General features: G+C 34.3%; 1 protein-coding gene across 1 annotated transcript; it reads left to right on the plus strand.

Annotated features, from left to right (window-relative positions):
- The first annotated feature begins 7,474 nt into the window (after positions 1 to 7,474).
- LOC129463038 (centromere protein P-like) lies at positions 7,475 to 8,336 on the plus strand. The gene has a single exon (XM_055243461.2). It carries the CDS (start codon positions 7,513 to 7,515, stop codon positions 8,098 to 8,100), a length of 588 nt encoding a protein of 195 aa, XP_055099436.1. The 5' UTR covers positions 7,475 to 7,512; the 3' UTR covers positions 8,101 to 8,336.
- The last annotated feature ends 10,311 nt before the right edge of the window (positions 8,337 to 18,647 follow it).

The raw sequence follows: 18,647 nt of genomic DNA on the forward strand, positions 1-18,647 counted from the left end.
ATTAGGATATGCAGTTTCCAGAACGTTTTGGAAACTTGAAGGTACTCCATTCTGATCAACTGTCCTTAATTAGACCCCAGTAAGATGCGGTGGAAACTATCCGTAGCAGTGATTATATGTTAACACTTGTCAGCTTTGAAATTATGAAATAAACCAAACAAATTTGACCATATTGTGGGAATATGTAGGATAAATATTTATCTATATTTATAGATTGTGTTATCTAGTTATATACATCATGGAGTAATTACATTCACTGGTTCCACAGAATTTAGTTCTGAATTTAAAACCAAAGCATATAGGATCTAGTCACTATAAATTACTCTCAGAACATGGAGATCCCTGGCAAGGAAAATACTGTTATATGAAGTAGTTACCAGGTGAAATGCCCCCTCAGGAGTCCTAGGATGGATCTGTTCAATGTCTTCTTGGTTTCCAAAGTCTTAATTTAGAAGCTCTTCCTGTGAGTGCAGCTCTAATTGAAAAGACAGGAAAAGCACTCTGCTAAATGTTTACTGTTAATAAGGGAATGAGAAATAAAGAGAAGTTCAGAGGCTCTTAGAAAGAAGTACCTTTTCCTGACCAGCTATGTCCTTCAGAAAAGATTTCTTCAGCATCTTTTAAGAAGTCAGATAACATCATTCTCTTAAAACAGGGCTTTTTGAAAACTCAATATGGTTTTGAGGGAGTTTCCCATTGTAAAAAGAAAACAAAACAAAAACAAAAACAAAACTATTGGTTGAGAAAAGTGTTTATATACCTAGTATGAACAGGTCTTTTTATGACCAAGTATCTTTACCTACAAATTAATGCTATTTCCTTTCCTATTAAATTTGATTTTAAAAATGGTGCTCTTTCTTTTAAAGATGTTTAAACATTTGGACTCATTCTAGGATATACATACATATGTCATATAAAAATCTATGCATATACACTACGTATATTCAGTGTGTATATATACATATATGCAGTATATATGTATTTACAGTATACATGTACAGTATACATATACAGTATATACAGTGTGTATCCATAAATTCACATATATTTGTTTATCTGTGTGTATTTAAATGTCTTTTAATCTTGAAAATATAGACCCAACACTAATGATGTTGATTTATTAATTTTATTAATCATTTTAACATTTTTCTAACATTCCCAAAGGACTTCTTTTTTATAACAATATATTTAATAGTATTTTCAAATATATGAAAAGTTCTCAAGAAAATTGACACTTTTAGAAAAAAAGAATTTTGGCAGAACCATTGTAATAAAAATAAAATTAATAACATATTCTCAGAATTTTCAGTGTACTCAAAACAATGCTTCTTTCAGACCTGAGGCATAGTTGAAATTGTAACTGCTCAGTGGGTTCACCTTACCTACTAGCTAGACAGAGCCAATTTATTAAGACATGGGAATTGCAATAGAGAAAGAGTAATTCATACAGAGCCAGTTGTGCGGGATTCCAGAGTTTTATTATTATTCAAATCAGTCTCCCCAGCATTCGAGGATCAGAGTTTATTTTGCTAATTTTTTTTACTTTTTATTTTTTATTTCACTTCAAGTTCTGGGATACATGTGCAGAACGTGCAAGTTTGTTACATAGGTGGTGGTTTGCTGCACCCATCAACCCATCATCTATATTAGGTATTTCTCCTAATGCTATCCCTCTTCTAGCCCCCCAGCCCCTGACAGGCCCTGGTGTGTGATGTTCCCCTCCCTGTGTCCATGTGTTCTCATTGTTCAACTCCCACTTATGACTGAGAACATAGACACAATTTGGTGGGTAGGGGGAAGCCAGCTAGCCAGGAGTGCTGATTGGTTACGTCAGAGATGAAATCAGAGGGAATCAAAGCTGTCTTCTTATGCTGGGTCAGTTCCTGGGTGGAGGCCACAAGATCAGATGAGCCAGCTTATCGATCTGGGTGGCGCCAGCTTGTCAGAGGCCTTAGAACCAGAGCGACTCCATTTTGAATAAGAGCTAGGAAAATGAGTCTGAGACTTGCTGGGCTGCATTCTCAGAAAATTAGGCATTCCTAGCCTCTAGATGTTTGCAGATAAGGGGACAAATTAATAATGTTTATTAAATGGACCCAGACTTGGGAGTGTCCAGATATCCCGATATCTGGAGAACAAAGGCATTCTTAATTTTGCTTTAAAGATAATACTATTGATTCTTGCAAAATATAGTAATTGAGAAAATTAATCCTTTATCACAAACCTTTATAGCAGAGCACATCTCCTCACATATAGGAGTAGTGTACCTAGGCTGGACACATTCCTTCTCTTACTTTCTGGAAAGTCCTACTCTGTCTATGGAGTTGCTGTCCTTTCACTACTTTACTTTCTTAATAAACTTAATTTTGCATCTCTCTTGGGGTCTGGATGGGGACATGTTTCCTGTAATGAGCTGATCCATCAAGTGCAGGATTTGTAAAACATCTCAAGCACTGATCTTAGGAGCAGTTTAGCGAGGGTCAGAATCTTGTAGCCTCTAGCTGCATAACTCCTAAACCATAATTTCTAGTCTTGTAACTAACTTACAAAGGCAGTCTAGTCCCCAGGGAGAAGGAGGTTTGTTTTGGTAAAGGGCTGTTATCATCTTTGTTTTAAACTATAAACTATACACTAAGTTCCTCCCAAAGCTAAATCTGCCTAAACCCAGGAAATGAACAAGGACAGTTTGGAAGTTAGAAGCAAGATGGAGTTGGTTAGGTCAGATCTCTATCACTGTCTCAATGACAGTTTTGCAATGGTAGTTTCAAAATTTGTCTTGACAACGTAAATACAGACAGCTTGCAAAATATGTATTTAAAATAATGGAAATAAAATAGTAGGAAATAAAGGTAAAATGAGAAAGAATACAAATTTTATCTGATTTACAGTTGCTTGTAGCCTGCCAACATTACCTTTTTAATAAAAATATCACGTTTCTAATTCAATACTATTGGCAAAGTTTGATTTTTTTACCTGAGGTTTAAATGTCAAAATGAATTTTCTTTAAATTGGTCTATTTTTTGAACCTAAGGCTATTTTTCTCCTGAATGAATTGTACTGATTGCAAATTCAATTGATACAAAAAGTATAATACTTAGAAAAAATAAATAAGAAACAGCAGTTATTTGATATATTGTCTTTAGAAGAAATAGTTACTCAGTAACTTGAAGGGAAGTATTTAATGGGTAATATATCTCAACAAAGACTAAAAGTACAATTTATAAGCTGAAAGCAAATTTGCAATTTGGGATATTGTGAAAGAAATAACATCATTGAGAAGAAACTTACCTAATCAAAGCTAACTTTCTCCACATTGTTGATTTCCACTTCTTCAGAGGAAATCGTGTTGTAATTTAACATAGTGCTCTCACTTAGTTTTGAATTATAAGTTACTTCTATAGATCAGCTGATATAAAAGTTGTTTTACAATGTAAGATATGCTACTCAGTTTTGAAGAAAAGACACCATTCTTTTGAATAGGGTTATGCTATTTAAAAACAAACCGTTTAAATAAAAAAAATGTATACAAGCTGTTTAATGTTTTTGTGAATATCGACAGCTTAATTGCAGTAAAGTTATTAACATCTCATCACTATACCCCAGATTATTTTTAGTAATGTTAGCCAGAAAATTAATCAATGATTTGTGGTTTACCAAGCTCATACACTGAAAGATTTCATCTAAATATGTGTTTTGATAGATCAGGCTCATGGGAGAATATCTTATTCTTTACAATGCCTTATCAATATAAATATTTGAAATTTCAAATCACATGTTTAAAACTTAGAAACAGTAATATAGTGCATGCCTTGGTAATAGCTATAATAATATAGAAGTAATGTAGAGAAGAAACTTCAAAAAAAAGGTTTGGCTGGTTAAAACATCAATTTTAAGTGGTATGATAGAAAAAAAGCAGTGGTATAGACTGAGGCAATGGATTTGAATAATTTGGGATGGAAGAAACAAATAGAAAAAACATATATTGAGCATCTACATGTTTCAGGCATTTTTAAAGATACCATCTATTCTTTATAATAATGACAGGTTGATAGAATAAATATCATATTATTACAGTTGAGGGAACTGGACAAGTGATGTTCTTTCCCAAGACCACACGGCTAATATGTTAAAATACTTCTATGAGGTTTACTTGGGAAATTCAGAGCACCTTGACATTGACACTAACTCATACATGTGACTCCAAAACCTATCCACTTCTTACTGTACCTGATACTATTGTATGAGCAAAGCCACAGTAAGATATGAAATATCATAATGTGTTGGGGTAATGGGACTGTGGCAGGAGTTTGGGTTATGAGGCCACAGTGGAGTTGGACTTAAATAGCAGCCTGTAATTTAACTCTCCAATTTAAAGAAAACCATAAATATCAATATAGGAACTTACATTTTATACTGTACTCAGTGGGGAGCCAACAAAAATTTTAAATAGAAGAGTAACCAAATCAAAATTATGGTGTAGATTTGTGAATTCCTTCAGCTAATTATAGGAAGAACACATTCTCCAACACAGCATCATGTTTAAAAGTGGCTCAGCTAAGCTACATTACATTCTAATTGTGTTAGTTTAAAAATAAATTTAATTTAAATTTAAAATATGACAGTTTCATAACAATTGCAGTTTCCAATCAGCTTTTTTACTGTTATTTTCTTTGAAAACTAAATTTGAAAATTTCCTTTTAGTGATTACATGTAAAATCTTACCTACAATGAACAGTTATCAATCCCAAAAGGAGAAGAATTAGAAGAATGTAGGTGTATAATCTTTACAGAAAAGTTGAGGTTTTTGGCTAAAATGTGTTAGACAACATATAATGGGATAAGTTTTGAGGAGAAAGTAAACCTGGAGTTTCTTTTTTTTTTTTTTTTTTTCAGTCATTCAACAGGTACATATAAAATGCCTCCTAGGTGCCAGAAACACTTGTAGGTTCTAAGATTACATACAGCAGTGAAGATATTCCTTTTCTCCAGTGAATTTTATTTCATTAGGATGGAAACATTCAACAGACAAACAAATAAGGCAATAACAAAATTCTGATAAATGCAATAAAATGGGTAAAGGAAGGAGCAAGTTTGGAGTGGGGAGGTACATTGCAAACACAATATTTGAGCAGAGATCTGAAAGGTATGAGAAACTGAGTAGAAAGCTTATCTGCAGGTTAGCATTTCAGGCAAAGGGAAGAGCCACTACAAGTAAGTTAGCTGAAATTTTGCTGGAATGTTTGATCACCGCAAGTGTTCTTGGAGTGTGTGATGAAATGGAGTATGAGAGAGAAGAGAGTGACATGAGTATTCAGGAGGTAGCTGGGGAGGCTAGAACATGGAGAGTCTTATCAGACACTGTTTGGATTTTTGCATTTACTCAGAGATAGAAGGGAATTTATTAAAGTATTTTTATTTGAGAGTCATTTATTTTTTATTTTTTTATTTTTTTTTAACATTCTGAAAGGACCATTATGGGGGCAGATTGGGAGGTGAGGACAAAAATAGTGATACAAGTTATAAACCATTGTAATAATCCAGGCAAGTGGTATTTATTGTCTGAAGTTTTCTTGTAGCAGTAGATATTCTGAAGGTATTAAAATTCTAGATCTATACTCAAGACAACATAATTTACTGATAGAGTGGGTGTGGCATATGAAAGAAATAGGCAGCAGAAGAAATCTAAATGAGAAAGGGAGAATGAGGAACAGAAAATGTTGAGAGAGTTAAGGAATCAAGAGATTAGTTTTATTAATGTTAAATTTGAGATGAGTTTTAGATATCCAAGGGTAAATATTGACTAACTAGTTGTATATTAAAATCTGGAATTTGGAGGAATAGTCAGAGCTTAAGATATAAAATGAGGAAACTTAAATGTATAAATAATATTTGCAACTACAAGACAGGGTGAGATCTTCCAGGTAGTAATTGTGAATTTAAAAAGGAAGATGCCTTAGGCCAAAGATTTGGGGCATTCCAATATTTATAAGTTAGACGAAAAAGAAAAAAAAACACACACAAAGGAAGCGACAGCAATGGATGTAGGAGAATCAAGAGAGATCGATATCTTGAAAGCTAACAGAAAAAAAAGTACAATGTAGTAAGTCATTAACTGTCTAAGACCACTGGATTTAGCAATGAATAGGTCACTGTTGGCCCTGGCAATAGCTGTTTATTCAAGTTTTGAAGAAGAAGGTCTAATTATACTAGGTTAGAAAGTCAGTGAAGGGGAATAAGTGGAGGCAGTATTCTTAAGGAGTTTTATTGTGTGAAGATGCAAATAAATGGAGCATTAACTGGAGCAGAATGTGGGCACCAATATATAGTTTAAATATGGCATATATTATGGCAGATTTTCTTTTATTAAAAAGACCTAGCGTGGATGGAAGAGTTGATGATGTAGCAAAGGAAGGAGAAATTTGAGTAGACAAGATGAGAGTAAATGTGATCCATAGAATTATGGACATTTTGTCCATAATAACAGAGATATAGGTAAGTTGATGGATGTGATCTTAGAAATGTGTAAAAGCTATCTATGATTCCTTCTACTAGGGGTTTATATTATATATTTATTGTCCTTTAAAAAGATATTGAAGTCTATAGATTTAACAGTTTTCTGAAAAAAATGTCATGATGTATATATTAATAAGCAGCTTTCTGGTCTTTTAAGCCAGAGCTCTTAAAAAACTGTTTTAAACCATTAATATTTACAACTTCAGAGAAGGGTTAACAAATACAGAGAAATGTTTTAATACATCTCTCTTTTCTATGTTTTTTGAATTTTGGTGAATAGTATTCATTTTCTGATGTGATCTTGCTATTTGCCAACTGGAGCATGCTAACTTCTCTATAAATATTAGGTATTATAAGGAAAATAAATGGAGGAGTGTAATTTCTTGGTTGATATCACTTTATGACACTTGAGACTTCAGATATTCTTTATTTTTATACACACCAATTCTTTAAAATGTTATGTAACTGTGGAGCAAAACATCTTACTGTGCATAAAAACATCAGACAAGATAGAGTTTCCCATTCAGTAAGTAGAGATAGGGCCAGGTAATTTCCAGCTCAATAATGCTATCAGAAAATTTATCAACAGAAATTTGAAGGCTAGGAGAGAATGGGATGGTATATACAAAGTGCTGAAGAAAAAACCCACCAACCAAGAATACTGAACTCAGAAAGCTATCCTTCAGAAATAACAGAAAATTAGACTTTCTCAGGTAAACAAAAGCTAATGGGGCTTATCATACTAGACCTGCCTTAGAAAAAATACTAAAGATATTCTTCGAGCTGAAATGAAAGATTACTAATTAGTAAAGTGAAAACACATGAAAGTATAAAACTCACTGATAAAAGTATGTAGTCAAATTCAGAATATTTTAATACTTCAATGATTGTGTGTAAATCACTTATAACTCTAGTATATAGGTTAAAAGATGAAAGTATTAAAAATAACTCTAGGGAGTGACAGCTGCGCTACCGCCTGGCTCCGGTCCGCAACGCGCCATGGACGCAGAGCTGGCAGAGGTGCGCGCCTTGCAAGCTGAGATCGCGGCCCTGCGGCGAGCGTGTGAAGACCCACCGGCGCCCTGGGAAGAGAAGTCCCGAGTCCAAAAATCTTTTCAAGCCATACACCAATTCAATTTGGAAGGATGGAAGTCTTCAAAAGATCTGAAAAATCAGCTTGGACATTTAGAATCAGAACTTTCATTTCTAAGTACGCTTACTGGCATCAATATAAGAAATCACTCGAAGCAGACAGAAGACCTAACAAGCACTGAGATGACAGAAAAGAGTATAAGAAAAGTTCTACAGAGACACAGATTATCAGGAAATTGCCACATGGTTACATTTCAACTTGAATTTCAGATTCTGGAAATTCAGAATAAGGAGAGATTATCTTCTGCTGTTACTGACCTCAACATAATAATGGAGCCCACAGGATGCTCAGAATTAAGTGAATTTGTGTCTAGAGCAGAAGAGAGAAAAGATCTGTTCATGTTTTTCCGAAGCCTGCATTTTTTTGTGGAGTGGTTTGAATATCGTAAGCGCACGTTTAAACATTTCAAGACAGCGTCTTGCTCTGTCGCCTAGGCTGGAGTACAGTGGTGCGATCTCTGCTCACTGCAACCTCCGCCTCCTGGTCAAGCGATTCTCCTGCCTCAGCCTCCCAGTAGCTGGGATTACAGGCACCTGCCACCACACCCGGCTAATTTTTTGGAATTTTTAGTAGAGACAGAGTTTAACCATGTTGGCCAGACTGCTCTCGAACTCCTGACCTCAAGTGATCCACCCGCCTCAGCCTCACAAAGTGCTGGGATTACAGGTGTGAGCCATTGTGCCCAGCCACACACTGTTTTCATTACTGTATCTTTGTTGTAAATGTTGAAGTTAGGAAATGTGAGTCTTCTATCTTTATTCATATTTTCAAGATTCTTCTGTTTATTTGGGGGTCTCTTGAAGTTCCATTTTATTTCGGTGAATGCATCATTGAGATTTTGATGGCAACTGTGTTCAGTCTGCATATCATATTGGATAGTATTGTTGTCTTAAAACGTTAAATCTTACCATCCATAAACACAAGACATCTTTCCATTTATGTATGTCTTTAGTTTTTTTCGGGAATGTTAGTAAGAAGTAAATTATTTAAAAATTTAAAAAAAAAAAAAAAAAAAAAAAAAAAAAAAAAAAAAACTCTAAAATAATTTGATAATAGATACACAAAATAAAAAGGTATAAATCATGACATAAAAAACAAAATGTGGGGGGCATGGAATAAAAGTATAGAGCTTTTATATGCTATCAAAGTTAAGTTGTTGTCGGCTTAAAATAGACTGTCAAATTTTTTATTTGTTAGCCTCATGGTAACTACAAAACAAAAATCTATATTAGATATGCAAAAGATACAGAGAAAGAAATCAAAACATATCACTACAGAAAATCATCAAATCACAAAGGAAGACAGCAAGAGAGAAAAAAGAGAACAAAGAATCTACAAACAGCCCCAAAATAATTCACAAACTGGCAATAGGAAGTTCTTACCTATCAACAATTACTTTAAATGTAAATGAATTGAATTCTTCAATGAAAAGATGTAGAGTGGCTAAATGGAGTAAAAAACAAGACCAAACTGTATGCTTTCTACAAGAGCCCAGTATCAGCTTTAAAGACACATACAGACTTAAAGTAAAGGTTTTAGGAAAAAAATCTATGCAAATGTCAATCAAAAGAGAGCAAGGGTAGCACTACTTACATGAGACAAAATAGACTTTCAGTTAAAATCTGAAACAAGAAACAAAGAGGGTTATTATATAATTATAAAGGGTCAATTCATCAAGAGGATATAAGAGTTGTAAATATATATGGACTCAACATCAGAGCACTTAGATATATAAAACAAATGGTAACAGATCTGAAGGGAGAGATAGACTGTAATACAATAATAACATGAGAATTCAATACCCCTCTTTCAGCACTAGACAGAATATTCAATCAGAAAATCAATAGGAACACATCAGACTGGACTTACCCTTTTTAAAATTTTTATTTATTTATTTATTTTTAAAGAAGAGGTCACATTATATTGCCCAGGCTGGACTCAAACTTCTGGGCCCAAGTGATCCTCCCACTTCAGCCCCCAAGTAGCTGGGACCACAGATGCATGCCACTGTGCCTGACTTTGGATTACACTTTAGAACAAATGGACATAACAGACGTGTATAGAATATGCCATTCAATAGTAGCAGAATACACATTCTTCTCAAGTGTATACAAAACATTCTTCAAGAAAGATGATATGTTTGGCCAAAAACAGATTTTAACAATTTAAGAAGATTGATTATATCAAGCATCGTTTCTGACCATAATGGCATAAAACTACAAATGAGTAGCTGAAGGAAAATTAGAAAATTTAAAAATATGTGGAAATTAAACAGCACACTCTTGAACAATCTATAGGTCAAAGAAGAAATCAAGGCTGGGTGTGGTGGCTGACGCCTGTAATCCCAGCACTTTGGGAGGCCGAGGCGGGCGGATCACGAGGTCAGGAGATCGAGACCATCCTGGCTAACACAGTGAAACCTGGTCTCCACTAAAAATCCAAAAAAAAAAAAAAAAAAATTAGCCAGGCATGATGGCGGGTGCCTGTAGTCCAAGCTACTCAGGAGGCTGAGGCAGGAAAATGGTGTGAACCCAGGAGGCAGAGCTTGCAGTGAGCTGAGATCGCGCCACTGCACTCAAGCCTGGGTGACAGAGTGAGACTCCGTCTCAAAAAATAATAATAATAAATAAATAAAATTAAATTAAAAAAATAAAAAGTGTAGTCAAAATAACATTTTGTCTACCTTTAAAGTGCTCTGTGTCACCTTTAAATAATTGCATTTTATCTTTAAATCATGCACTGTTTTATCTTTATCTGGCATGTGCCCTCATTCGGCCGATATAAATTTGAGAAGAATAAGGGTCAGTTTTTATATGCTCAACATAATGGAATGGAAAACTATGATATGAGCCTTCACAGCCGTGATTTATGGAAAGGAAAAACTGATTGTTACTTCAAGTGATTGTGCCTCATTCTGATTTTTTTTTTTTTTTCTTTTTGGTCACTCGTTCAACACATTACCTTTTAGAATTCTACTTGAGAGCACTGCTTTCTACATAAGGGAGAAACGGTGATCTTCCTGTTTCTCTCTTTTTTTTTGAGGTGGGGTCTTACTCTATCCCCCAGGCTGGAGTGCAGTGGCATGATTTCTGCTCACTGCAACCTCCGCTTCCTGGGTTCAAGCAATTCTCCTGCCTCAGCCTCCCAAGTAACTGGGGCTACAGGCGTGTGCCACCACGCCTGGCTAATTTTTTTTGTATTTTTATTAAAGATGGGGTTTCACCATATTGGCCAGGCTGGTCTCGAACTCCTGATCTTGTGATCCTCCTGCCTCTAGCCTCCCAAAGTGTTGGGATTACGGGCTTAAGCCACTGTGCCCAGCCCACAATATTTTTTATTAAAAGAGTTCATTTTGTGTTCTTACAAGCAGGGAACTTAGAATTTTTAACACGAAGTGACTATCTGAAATCCGAGCACTCTTTCCTGAGACTCCATGTCGTAGAGACTGTAAAGATATTTTTTATAACTTCTACTATTTTTAGAAGAATTGTCACATATAGGTTGTGTAAATATAGTATATTGTACCTTATAGAAAACTAAAGTTCTTTCCAACCATATTCATTCATAGGTAAGGTCTAGAACCCTGGGTGTGGCCACATTTGTTATCAAGTATTTGTTTTATGAGTGATATTGGTCAAGGATGAAGAAACCCAAAACTATGGATTCTCTAAAAGATTTAAAATGAAACACAGATGAAAAATGTTTCACAAGAATAATAGCTAGCATATATCGAACATGTGCGTGGAACACTTTCTTATCACCTTTTAAAAATTACATGTGGTGGATACTTGTATTATTTGTATTTTACAGATGAACAGACCAAAGCATTGACAGGGTAGATAACTATCCATGATCTCACAGATACCAAATGGTGGAGCTGGAATTTAGATCCATGTATTTGGGTTGCAGAGTTCACATACTTAATGACTGTACTCTATTACCTCATCCAACTCAATGTTTGAAAGATAAAAGTTTTACCCATTTTACAGTCTCTCCCATGCCCAAGAAAGTGTCAAACTTTGTTGCTGTAGAAATACAAAGGCTGCCTTGAGAGCAAGTTGAGGAAACTTCTGAATTTATAGTGAAGACTTTAAAAATTACTAATATGAGACTGAAGTCAAGGCACATCTTTAATGGTTAAATATATTTTACTTTCAATGATAAAAACCACAATTACTTTTGCACCAATCTAATAGCTACAGGTTAAAACGAATAGGTGCCAAAATGTGTCTGCAGCAATTTGGAAACAGAATATAAAGCAAAAGGCTTTGCAAGAATGAGGACTTTGCTTATTAGGGACAATCTTCTGATCAATTTATTTATTATTTTTAATTAAAGATTGTTATGACTTAAAAAGTTAATAAACTATGTACTTTCTACAGTGATCCCCTGTGAAGCTGAGTGGTACCTATTAAAAGTAGAAATGGTTGGAATCTGTTTTTAAATATGCTTAAATTTAAGCATTACATCTCAATATTATTGAGTTTGTATCTTTTATTTTTTATGTAATTTCAATTTAAAGAAAAAATTAGTGAGAGGAGTACTGTTCCTCATAGCCAGAAAAACATTCTATTACTTGAAAAAAAATTATATTCTGTTTAATAGAATTCAAATACCAGGAAGTGAACTACATGTAAAGAATTGAAAGCCAATGCTATAAATAATTTTGAACTGTAATATGCAGTGAACTTAGAACAAATTCTAATTTTAAAAATTGGAGTGTAACATTTGTTGCTTTTCAATACAGAAGTAGAATTTTCTTTTCTGTTTTGACGGGGGCAGGCAGAGATTTTGTTGCCCAGGCTGGAGTGCAGTGCCATGATCACAATTCACTGTAGCTTCAACTTCCAAGGCTCAACCTCAGCCTCCACAGCAGCTAGGGACTATAGGCATGCACCACCACACCCAGCTAATTTTGTAATTTTTTTACAGTGGGGGGTCAGACTATGTTTCCAGGGCTGATCTCAAACTCCTGGGCTCAGGTAATTCTCCTGCCTCAGCCTCCCAAAGTCCTGGGATTACAGGCATAAGCAATTGTGCCTGCCTGGAAGTAGAATTTTCATTCAAAATGTTTCATTGTGGATTATTACTGACTAAGAGGGGAAAATATATAATTCCTTGATTTCAGAATGAGAAACTTCTCCTGGTTATTGGTAAATCCTCAGTTCTCCTTCTCTTGAGTACTACCACGTACATGCTCATCATAAAGTTGTATAAACCTACCTGGAAAATAGAGTCATCCAGACAGACTCAGATTTTCAATTAAAAGTAAAAAGTTTTATTTGAACATTCATTCAGAAATGTACTTTCGTGTTTTGCCCTGAGGCTTTCTGCTTTATTCATTTATCACCCTTAGATTGAAAAAGAAAGAAAGAAAGAAAAAGGGAATGAAAGAGAGAAAACTGCTGCTGCTTCTTAAACTGTACGCTGAAAAAAAAGGCTTTCAGGTTTTATTTGTGGAGAATTTATAGGTTTCTGCCACTCAAGATGAAAGTTTTGAGTATTTACTAACTCAACTGCTATTATTGCTGAATTAATAATTCTGGCATGAAATTAATTAATCTCATTTTCCGTTTGGCATAATAATAACCAAAAAGAACATGTTTTAGAAAGCTGTTTCATTCAGCAATTTAAAAAAAAAACCTATGAATGAGTGAAAATTACTGATTAGATATTTTCACTTTACAGTTCATAGAACATATAGATTTTACATTCACCTTTTTTACAAAAGTAAAGAGAGACAATAGACTTACACTGAACCAAAAATTGAACTAACATAAGTATACTTTTAACAAGGCAAATGTAGTTGTTTGTTGATCACTTCCAGGACTCACCTCTTTACTGATTTCATGGAATCTAAGGTATTAAAATATTTCCATCACTATTCAAAGGTGGAGGAACACCAAAATGGACTTCAAAAGTAGTTATTGGCCTAGCTGTGAATAAAATTAACTGCAAAGTAAGTTGTTTTTTCTGCATATTATTTTATGGTTTAATTTATTAAATTTGAGTCTGAGAGTTTTTACTTAAATCTATATAGGACAATCTCAGTTTTGTATTATCTCAAATACCATATATACCAAAAGTATTTTGAAGGCTACATACCTAATCTTAAAGTAGAAAAATGCAAACTAACTCAATCTGGTAAACATTTACCATGGTATCCGGTAGGTATGTATTTTAAATGAAGTAACTGGCCAGTACTAAATCGTTTATCAAATGTGGAGAGATTCTAAGTCCTAATTTTGGTTGTTACCTAACTATAGGCAAAATTTAACACATACATAGAGGCAGTGCTTGTTTTTGCACAGTTTCAACATTCGTGAAATTCAGATATCATGATTTAGAGAATACCAGTCCCCATAAATACAGTTCAAACTTCAATTACCACAATATATTAACTGCCAGTAATTGTATAAAGTAAAAAAAATTACTATTAGCTCTTTATTCTACAAATCACTGCATAAATAACAGATTCCCATCATGATAAATGAATGAGCGGTAGTGTCACTTATTTTAGATCTGTCCGTAAGTGGTCACTGCCCATCTGTTATTTAGTTCCTATTCTGACAGCAAACATGTAGAGGTGTTACCTCCCTATTTCCCAGTGATTAAACCACATGCCATTTTACATAACTTGATCTTTGGAATGAGGGAATTGGCCAATAAAGATAAAAGTTCGACAAAGAAACTAAAAGTGATAATGCTAGAAGTAAAATTCAAAACAAATATAAATGGATGTGTGAAGAAGTAAGTGACCATAGAAATGTTGACAGTGGTGTTATTTCAAAGACTGCAAATATACAAGCAGTGGAACTTAATACTTGCAAACTTACTGAAATAAATGAGGAAAATGGTTGTGACAAAAAAAAAAAAAAGTAATGAAGATATTCTGGAGCAAATGATGCCAATGAAACATCCCACATTAAAGAAACTCCCAAAGATATTTTATAGCATAGAAAGAACAAAGACTAAAATGTTAGAAGCTGATCTAAATTTAGAGAGAAGTTTGAAATTCACTAAGGCATTGAAAAAGTACCTGCTTCATATTGTTTGTTAATGCACAAGGCAAGCACTGTTCAATTACCCTTAATTAGTTTTTTACTAAGAGATAAAATACATCAATTCTCAATGGTTTGAATATTGTAAACTGATGTGCTATGGTTTGAATATTTGTATTCTTTCCAAAATTCATGTTGAAACTTAATTCCCAATGCAATATTATTAACAGATAGAGCCTTTAGGAGGTAATTTAGTCATGTGGGCTCCTCCCTCATGATTGAGATTTAGGCCCTTGTAAATAGGCATCCCACAGCATTCGGCCCTTTTTACCTTTCTGCCTTCCGCCATGTTGAGGACACAGCAACATGGTGCCATTGTGAAAGCAGGGAAACCCGTCTTCACCAGATACGAATTTGCTGGTGTCTTGATCTTGGACTTCCAAGCCTCCAGAACTGTGAGAAATAAATTTGTATTTTATTTGAATTACCCAATCTGTGGTATTTTGTTATAGCAGCACAAAAAGAATAAGACACAATGCAATAAGTAATATTAGTTTCACTGTTTTTGCATTCTCCTATACATGTATAACTGACCATAAGAAAGCTTTGAATATTTTGACAAAAGTTTCAAAGATGATGGAAAAATCATAATATCTGTTATCTACTATTAAGGTGACTTTGTACAGTTTCAAGTTTTAGTCTTTTTGCAGTCCTGAAAAGCCATACAAAATTACACATATATATGTCTCTGTGTGTATATATGTATACATGTATAAAAACATATATATACATATATATACATACATATATACACATATATGCATGCATATACATACATACACATATGTATATATACATACATATATGAAATGAGGTTGCAATTTTAACCTCTCATTTGAAATAGATGTGTGTATCTTCATCTGAGAGTAATTTCTCCATTGTAGACCTCAACTGATCAATAATAAAAAGAAAATATTTCTGATGAGAGATTTTTTCCTTCAACTGAGAAGAAAACTCTTCACCATTCTGATCCTAGTATGAATCCTGAGTAAAAAACTATGTCAAAAGGAAAGTGCTTCTTTAAGGACAGAATTGATGGAGGAAAAAGTTCTCCATGCCATCTGATGACTTAACAACATTAAAATGAAAGATTTTTGTGTACCTCTCTCTGTAAACACAGCAATTAATGGTCATTTTTAACAACCTGCAAATCATGTCTTCAGGTCATCTGCCAATGAATCATCCATCAAAGGTAGAGTTTCTCAAATAATCTCAAATTAGAGTCTCAAGCTCTAGTGTTTTTAGATGTACACCAGAGATCAAATTATAGGGATTCAAACCATGCAGCAAAAAGGAACAATACACAACATCTCAAAATGATTATTCTTAGTGAAAGAAGTCAGATACAAAATGGGACACATGGAATGATTCTAGTTATATGAAACTCTAGAAAGTGCAAACTGATCGGTAGTGATAGAAAGCAGATCAACAGTTGTCTAGGACATGGTGTGAGGGAGGGATTGACCATGAAGGGACATGAGGAAACTTTTAGAGTTGATAGAAATGTTTTGTATTGTAATTGCGATGGTGGTTTCTCAGGTATATACATCATCAAAACTCATCAAAGTGTTTATAAATGAGTGCAGTTTTTTGGGTGTAAATTATGTGATAGTAAAGTCATGAAAAAGTCATACAGTTCAAGATTTGAACAAGATCAGACTAGATTATGTCAAGCCCCAGAGGAGCCAAAATGTATTCTTTGGATTTTATAGCTTTTCCACAATAATCTTTCACTTCTGTGTTTACAATCACAAAGAAAACCTAAAAAAGGCTAACGTAAGCATTATTCATGAATGACATTTTTTCAATATGGAATGCCCATGAGCTGTGGGAACATGTGTTCATTTGTGTGTACACTTTTGCTGCTACATAGTACTGCCATGATATTGTAATCATTGTGATATGCTCAAAAATTAAGAAGTGGACATTTTTACATATACATTATGGATTTCTATTAAGTGAATATAAATCTCTGTCAAGCAAAGTTTTGAAAGCTCAGACAAAAGAAAAGTCATGAAAGTCATTAGAGTTCTGCAAAGCAGGTATGTTGATAACATCTCAACTCAAAAGTCCTTGCAATGTTCATACAGTGAGGGCAAAAACAGTTTTAAAGTTTTAATCTAATTTTACTTTTGGTTTTGTAGTCTTTCTTGAAAGTGTGTAACAGCTGTAGTTATAATGTCATATACATAGTTTATATGCATAGAAATTATTATAATGAAAATAGCTATGTCATTTTTCCTTTAAAATGAATTTTTAAAAATTATTACAGTTTGAGAAGTATCTCCCAATATCACTTTGAAAACATTGATAATTTTGTTATAACTCTACATCTGGTAATAATATTTCTGTCAAAAATAGCATGACATTAAAATGCAATTCAGATTATTATTCTTTTGAAGTCATAATATTCCCTCCAGTTTTTTATGGTAAATATATAATATTCTAATGATATTTTAAATTAAACAAGGTTTATTTGCTTGCTTGATAAATATCTATGAATTCAGAAACTGAAGAATTCATTTCTGTTTGTAAATAGCAACTTGTCAAATGCATTAGAATATAAGCATTTCACAAATGTGTATTACCGATATGTATGGCATGGTTTTTGAAGAGCTGGCAGCATCAATATACATTTTTTTAAACTAAATTTTTAAAAAATTCTGTGGTTTTTTTGTTGTTGTTGTTGGTTATGTTAAAAGCAAACATGCTTCGCTTAGCAAGTAGGGCACTGAGAAAAATGAAGATGAGCAAAACGCCAAGTTAGTCAATTTGTGATAGCCACTGCTACACCATTATAAAGGAATGTCCTGATGATTTTTCATATATTTTCATTTCAATAAACCTAAAAGATGTTGCTCATGCCTCCAATGGAAGCAAGCCAGCCGGGTGGGATTCTTCCAATCTTAAAAACATGGGAAAGATAACACCAACAAGAATGCCCATTCTGACTTGTGTGAGATGGTATCTCATTTTGGTTTTGATTTATATTTCTCTGATGATTAATGATGATATCGTATGTTTGTTGGCCTCTTATATGATAAAAATTTTGTACATATACACCATAGGATACTACACAGCCATGAAAAAGAACAAAATCTTGTCTTTTGCAACATGGATACAGCTGGAGGTCATAATCCTAAGCGAATTAATGTAGAAACAGAAAACCAAATATAGCACATTTTCACTTATATTTGGGAGCTAAACTGAGTACACATGGGCATAAAGATGGGAACAATAGAGACTGCAGACTACTAGAGTGGGGAGGGAATAAGAGAGGTGTGGGGTGACAAATTACCTATTGGGTACTATGCTCACTACCTGAGTGATAGGATCCACATCCCAAACTTCAGCATCATGTAATATACCCATGTAACAAACCTGCACATGCACCCCTGTAACTAAAATAAAAGTAGAAATTATATATAAAAAAAGAATGCCCGGCCGGGCGCGATGGCTCACGCCTGTAATCCCAGCACTTTGGGAGGCCGAGGCGGGCAGATCACAAGGTCAGGAGATCGAGACCATCTTGGCTAACATGGTGAAACCCCGTCTCTACTAAAAATACAAAAAAAAATTAGCCGGGCATGGTGGCAGGCGCCTGTAATCCCAGCTACTCAGGAGGCTGAGGCAGGAGAATGGCGTGAACCTGGGAGGTGGAGCTTGCAGTGAGCCAAGATCGCGCCACTGCACTCCAGCCTGGGCGACAGAGCAAGACTCCGTCTCAAAAAAAAAAAAAAAAAAAAAAAGAATGCCCATTAGAGAAAGCTGAAACTTTAATTGAAAAAAAATACATAACAATATATGCTATGCCAGCTTCTGCTACCTTTTTGCCCCTACCCAACAACCAACTGAACACTAAGCCTTGAAATCTTGGAATACTTCTGCTTTATAGCCACACACGGATGGCATTTCTTTGT

The sequence above is a fragment of the Symphalangus syndactylus genome, chromosome 14, assembly GCF_028878055.3.
Source record: "Symphalangus syndactylus isolate Jambi chromosome 14, NHGRI_mSymSyn1-v2.1_pri, whole genome shotgun sequence".
NCBI lineage: Eukaryota > Metazoa > Chordata > Mammalia > Primates > Hylobatidae > Symphalangus > Symphalangus syndactylus.